The sequence below is a fragment of the Chrysemys picta genome, unplaced genomic scaffold (assembly GCF_011386835.1).
Source record: "Chrysemys picta bellii isolate R12L10 unplaced genomic scaffold, ASM1138683v2 scaf3, whole genome shotgun sequence".
Taxonomy (NCBI): domain Eukaryota; kingdom Metazoa; phylum Chordata; order Testudines; family Emydidae; genus Chrysemys; species Chrysemys picta.
Window position 1 is genome coordinate 1,076,603 of NW_027052710.1, and position 6,452 is coordinate 1,083,054.

The following is a 6,452-nucleotide window of genomic DNA, read 5'->3' on the forward strand; positions in this document are numbered from 1 at the left end:
CCGTTGGCAGGTCTGGCAGAGGTGCCAGAGGCTGGATGGGCCACAGGGACTGAGCTCCCCTGGGGCACTCGTGGGAGCAGGGGGAGGCGGGGGAGAGGGAGGGAGGAAGCCATGGGGATCCTTTGCTGAGGACAGGAAGGGTCCCGCAGTGTCATGTGCTCCTGCCTCCTCCCGCAGACCGGAGCTGCAAAATGTGGAACCTGGTGACGGGCCAGGAAATCGCCTCGCTAAAGGGCCACCCCAATAATGTGGTGTCCATCAAGTACTGCAGCCACTCAGGGTTGGTCTTCACTGTCTCCACCTCCTACATCAAGGTGTGGGATATCCGGGATTCGGCCAAGTGCGTCCGCACCCTCACGTAAGTACCTGACACATCGAGGCTGCCCTGTGGGCCTGGCCAAGCTCGACGCACTACCCTGCCAGCGTTCTGCACTCAGGGCAGCATTGCAAAGGCCAGGCGGCCGGGCTGGTCTGCAGGGCTGAGTCTAGGAATGCTGCAATGCAGGTCGTTCTAGCCTGGCCTGGCTCGTGGAGGCTCCGTGGCTTGGTGCTCTGCTCTCAGGGAAGTTGCTCCTCTCGTCTGTTTCGGGGGGCACCGTGCACCCTACAGTTGCTGTGATCAGGGATGGGTAATGACCCATCTGCAGCTGCCAGCACCGTTTCCAGACCCCAGCTAATCAGCCCCTCTCTCTGGTGCCCAGCCACAGACTGAGACTTCTCTTTTAGGCCTCCCCAATCTGACTGGCGGGAACAGGAGCGACGCCAGGGTTTTTGGCGCCCTAGACGGGGGTCCTTCCGTGCTCCCGGTCGTCGTCGGCAATTCAGCGGTGGGGGGGTCCTTCCGTGCTCCCGGTCGTCGTCGGCAATTCAGCGGTGGGGGGGTCCTTCCATGCTCCCGGTCGTCGTCGGCAATTCAGCGGTGGGGGGGTCCTTCCACTCTCCCGGTCTTCGGGGCACTTCGGCGGCGGGTCCTGGAGCAAGTGAAGGACCCGCTGCAGAATTGCCGCCGAACACCCGGAGCGCGGAAGGACCCCCCGCCGCCGAATTGCTGCCCCTCCCCCCCCCCCACCCAAAATCCTGGTGCGGTCGCCTAAATGGAAGCGCCGGCCCTGGGCGGGAACATGCCTGGGCTGCCTGTCAACATCAACTCCAAGCCAGGGGTGAGGTTTGTGTCGCTCCGCCCTGGGCGTGGAGCTGGCATGCCTGCTGGTACGGGTCTGGCTGGCTGCGCGGCAAGGCACCTCCCTTGGGTGCCAAAAGCTGCTGCCTGGGTCACCCTTGCTGTGCCGTTGCTCCCGGCTTGAGGGGACGTGGGGCTGAGCGGGGGGGTCTCATCCTGGCACCACTGGCACTGCATATGGCCAGGAAGTGGCGTTGCTTCCCCCTATAGATGGCTGGGGACAGACGCTGTCCAGCCTTCCAATCAGTCCACAACGGGCTAGATCTTCCATTCCACACTGTGTAAATTGCCCCCTCCCTCCCCCGAGGGTCTCTGCCTTGAGGCTCACCTGTTTGTCTCTTTGGCTTAGCTCTTCAGGTCAGGTGATCTCTGGGGACGCCTGTGCCAGGACCACCACCCGCACCATTGCCAGCGTGCAGGGCGAGCACCAGATCAACCAGATCGCACTCAACCCCACCGGCACCATGCTCTACGCTGCCGCTGGGAACTCTGTCCGCATCTGGGAGCTCAACAGGTCCGGGCGGGGCTAACTCGGGCCCCCAGGCAAGGGCAGCTCTTGTGGGGAGGCAGACGGGTGCTGCGTAGGCAGAGGGAGCAGTCGTTCTGGGCTGAGCGGGGGCCCGCTCCCTCCCGGCTGGAAGCTGTGTTATTGAGGCAGGGGTGGATTTGGACTGGCACCGGGGGAAGCTGCACTGGCACAAACCCCAGCGTGGAGCAGCTTAGCCTGTTTGCTCCTGGGCTTTGCACTACATCAGCCCCAGCAGCTGCTGATCACGCCCAAAGGGGGCTGAAAGTAGGACCCAGTGCTCCTCTCCCAGCTGCAGCCCTTAGAGCAGGGGTGGGGAACCTTTTCTCTGTCACTGGCCATTGACCCACAGGAAAAATCACGGTAGCCAGTTCTATAGGGCTGGGCCCCACCTGCTGCGGTTAAAGGGCTCAGTGGCCTATGGCGAATGGGGACAGGTTGGTCTGGGGGTAGATAGCGCTCGGCGTTGTCCCTATTTCTGACCCCGGTGAGTGTGGCTGTCTGGTCTCCGGGCGCCACAGGCCGCGGTGCCTGGCTCTCCAGGTCAGTGGTGGCGCGCAGCAGTGCGGGGATGGCCTCCGGTGGGTCTGGGATAGAGCAGCAGCCGAAGGGGGCGTGCAGGCCGGTGCTGGGAGGCAGGAAGTCTGGCTCTGCCATGAGACTTGGCTAACATTTCAGAGGCCTCCATTGATTTTTTTTTTATTTTTTTTTTAGTGGTGGGGGGCTCTGTTTTGGAGAACCTACCGTGTGCCCGCCCGGGGCTGGGTTGTTCAGAGGAGCTGGGCACTGTGGGAGTCAAGGGGAGCAGTGGGGGCTCTGCTCCTCTGAAAATGGGGTGGTCGGGGTGTCCCCCAAAATGGAGCTGCCCAGAGCTAGTCACCATTTGTGGCTGTGTGACCCTCCCACACAGTCTCTCCCCTATGAAATGAGGCTAATGCTCATTTTTCTTCCCACTGGAGCGCTGAGGATTGATGGCAGACAAATAATTAGAGAGATGGGGGGTGAGGGGGAATCTCTTTTTTATTGGACCAGCTCCTGTGGGTGGAAGGGACAAGCTTTCAAGCCCCACCCTGGAAGAAGAGCTGAGTTTGCAGACTTGTCCCTTCCCCCCCCACACACACAGAAATTGGTCCAATCAAAGAGATTCTCTCCCCCATCTTGTGTGTCTCGTATCCGGGTTGCCAGCACGGCTTGGATTGATTAGAGCTTGGAGATCCCCTGGTCAATCCCAATGAGCAATTGTCTCCTGGGGCGGAGCCCTCTTCTCTCCTGCTGAGCTGTTTCTGTAGCTCACCAGAGTCCCCTTGTCTTGAATTCAAATCCTCGGCTGCTGCTTGATGAGAAATCAATCGGACTTTAAAAATTCCAGCTCTCAGCCACGGTACAGATGTGGGGGGTTTGTCTCAGCCCATTACAGAGCCAGCATCCAACTGCAAACCCAGCATCTGGCTCTGGCTGCTGGCCTGACCCTGCCCTGGAGCTCAGGGGGCAGTTTGGGTCTTGATGGCCCCGGCTGGCAGCGTGGATCGTGGGCGCTCACTGGCTCTGCCCTGTCTCTGTGCCTGCCAGCAAATCCCCAACGCGCACAAGGACTGGGTCTGCGCCCTGGCCTTCGTCCCTGGCTGCCCCATGCTGCTGAGCGCCTGCCGCGGGGGCGTGGTGAAGGTCTGGAACATGGAGAACTTCACACCCGTTGGGGAGATCAAGGGCCACGACAGCCCCATCAATGCCATCTGCACCAATTCCAAGCACATATTCACTGCTTCCAGGTGAGGGTGGTGGGCTGGGCTAGGCCCCTGCGGCATGGGGGAGGGAGGTCTGACCCCCAACTCACCCCAGTGCAGCAGAGCTGCAGGAGCTCTCCAAACCCACTGTTGCTCCCCGCATGTGGCAGGGCCTGGAATGGCGCTGGGAGTGAGGGATGGGAACAGCGCCGGAGCCGGGCTGCAGGCGGTTTGGTGTGGGGCAGCAGTCGGCTGCAGGGCCCCCAACCCCTCCCCATCTAGCCTCTCGTCTCCTCCATCTCTCAGCCATTGTTAGGTCGCCCCACAGTGAGGCTCTTCTGCCCCATCCAGTTATGCCAAGCGCTGGTCCTGCCCTGCCCCGCCATGCTTTTGGGATGCTCTTGCCAGCTCCTTTGATGTGCCGGGACTAGCCAGACCTGGTGCTGCTGGCCCTGCCACCCTCAGCGCAGAGAACGGACTTCCTGCCAACCGGGCACCAGCTCCTCCTCGACGGTGCCTTGTGCATCTCCAATGAGAGCACCACCGCCCCCTCCTTCTGCTCCCCAGCCCCTGTGCACAGCCCTGGCCCCCAGAGGGGGTCCCCGGGTTCACAATGTCTCTGGCACCGTCTCTGATCTCCTCTTTTCCGACCATGTCCCTTTTCTCCTTTCCTTTCTCTTCCCTCCCCCCCCCCTCGGTTTCTCTCTGTGCCGCAGTGACTGCCAGGTAAAGCTATGGACTTACGTGCCTGGGCTCACCCCCTGCCTTCCTCACCGCGTCCTTGCCATAAAGGGGCGTGCCGCTAGCCTGCCTTGACCCTCCTCCTGCTCTCTCTGGCTCTCACCCCCTCTGGCTCTCTCTCCTTTTCTTTCTCTGTCTCTTCTCTCTCCGCTCTGGTCTCAGCTGCTTCTTAACAGTATGAGATTCTTTTGGATTTTCCCCCCATGTAGAGCTCTTTGCAAGAGGAGACTGTCCTCTTGCCCCCCACCTCCCAGTCCCCCAGGTGATTGGATTCAGTGGCCAGCTCGGGGGTTTGCCCATCTGACTACTGCTCCTCCTGGGCCACTGCTGGGGGGATCCCCGCCCCATCCCCACCCCCCACTGCGTCACTGGCCACTGCCAGTGAGGTGCCACTGGCTGAGCCTGCGTTACTGGCAGAGTGCCCTGTTACTGGCGCTCTGGGGGATTATCCCGCTGGCGGGAAGCTGGGCGCATCTGCTCCCTGCTTGCGCCGGTGCCCGCCCGCCTGGGGCACAGCGGCCTTGCTCTCCTGGGCTGCAGCGTGATGCATTTGGGGGCGGGGGAGTTGGGGGCAGGGCGTGGCCCGTAGCTGATTGTACTCGCTGTGCTGCCTCTCCCAGCTGGGGCGGGGGCGGCCTCCAGCCTCACTTCCTCTCTCTCTTCCTTCCCCAGCGACCTGACAGTGAAGCTCTGGAGCCGGAGAAGATTGCTGAACGGCCCGACCTAGGCACTGGAAAGGCCGGAGCCAGGGCGACTGTCAGGCTCCCTGGCGGGCCCAGGCCCCAGCCCCTCTCCCTGGCTGTGAAGAGCTGGGAGCGGCCTGGCCTGTGTGTGCTCCAGTTTCCAGGACTCTGGGGTGACGGCGTCTCAGCTGGGGCTTTGTGAACTGCCCGCTTCCATGGCTAGGGGGCATCGTTCCCGTCCAGCCCCACGCTGGGTTTCCATGATGCAGAGGGCTTTCTGCTGACCAGGGCGTGGCCAGGCAGTGCTTCGGGACATGGCCTTGCCAGCCACGGGGAGGACCCCAAGCTGAGAGACTCAACGGGATCATTCCAATCTGTCCCACAGCCCGTTCAGCAGCCCCAGATCCTGGATGTGCGAGAGGGATCCTGCCACCTGCATCCTGCTGCTGGCCTCTGCACCTCCTGGGTGCCTGGGGTCTCATTCCTTCTGCAAGCGGCTGCAGGCCCCTCTCCACACTTCATCGTTCAGCAGAGCTGGGATCTGCCGGCCGGTACCGAAATACGGAGGGGACTTGTGTGCTGCTGACCCCAGCCTAGCACCAGCAGGGTGCATGGAGCCCCGTTCGCAGCACTGGCTGTGGTACCCTCCTGGAGCTGGGACTCACTCTGTCCCATCTGCTACCATATGTGCTGCAGGGGCAGGGCTGACTAAGGTCTAGCACCCCACGGCTCACCCCTTTCAGGCCCCCAATTAGCTGTTAGCACCGTAGAGCCAGAGTGCTAGCCCGGTTCCTACTAATCACTGGTGACAGGGCACAGTATCCACTTCAGAAGCCGACTCCTTTAGCCCCCAAAGCCTTGGGGGAAGCCTGTGCTTCCGACAGGTCCCATCCCTTATGCTCCTCAGGACACAGTAGTAACTCCCCTTCTGAGGGCCCTGTTCTGCAGCCCTTATGTTGGGCAGGGCTGTGGGCCTGCAGCAGGAGACTTTGCTTGGCAGCACTCCCCAGCATAAGGGTTACAGACCTGGGGCCGCACTACTCGGAAGGTGGAGTCTCATGAGCAACGGGGTGTCCCAGCACTGCCTCTCTCCCAGGACCCTGTTTCCTTCCTGGTCCTTTACACTCAGCCCTTCCAGCTCCGCTGACCCCCATTTCAGGTACGATCCCCCAAAGAGCACAAGGGTCAGTTTTTTTCTCTGAGCTGACCGGCTCCCATGCCACCACCCCCTTCAGCCCTAGAAACAAAGTCACTTGCTTTAAGATTCCAAGGCAAAGTTTCTCTCTGGTAGAGCTGGGTTGTGGGACCCAGGGGAGTAGGACAAATGGCCTTCATCGGTGGCCTCTTCAAAGGCAGTGGGCCATTGGCACTGGGACTGACCTAGAGCGGGGCTCGTTCCACCCCTCCCTGCCATACCCCAAAGTTCCACCCAGCGATTCTTCTGGTGCCCAGCCCTGCAACTCTTAGCTGAATTGTCCCATGCCTCACCCTGTTCGTCCAGGGGCTCCTCCACCTTCCACTACAGCCCTGCTTTACCCTGGGACAATGCCCAGCCTGGGGTGTAGTCTGTCTGCATGATCCCCACCAGGCACTGGCAG

General features: G+C 61.6%; 1 protein-coding gene across 1 annotated transcript; it reads left to right on the top strand.

Moving 5' to 3' along the window:
• Positions 1-3,164: 3,164 nt before the first annotated feature.
• LOC135977530 (kinesin-like protein KIF21B) lies at positions 3,165-6,446 on the top strand. Its single transcript, XM_065578802.1, has 2 exons — positions 3,165-3,475; positions 4,844-6,446. The coding sequence occupies exons 1-2, from the start codon at positions 3,210-3,212 to the stop codon at positions 4,896-4,898; spliced, it is 321 nt and encodes a 106-aa protein (XP_065434874.1). The 5' UTR covers positions 3,165-3,209; the 3' UTR covers positions 4,899-6,446.
• The last annotated feature ends 6 nt before the right edge of the window (positions 6,447-6,452 follow it).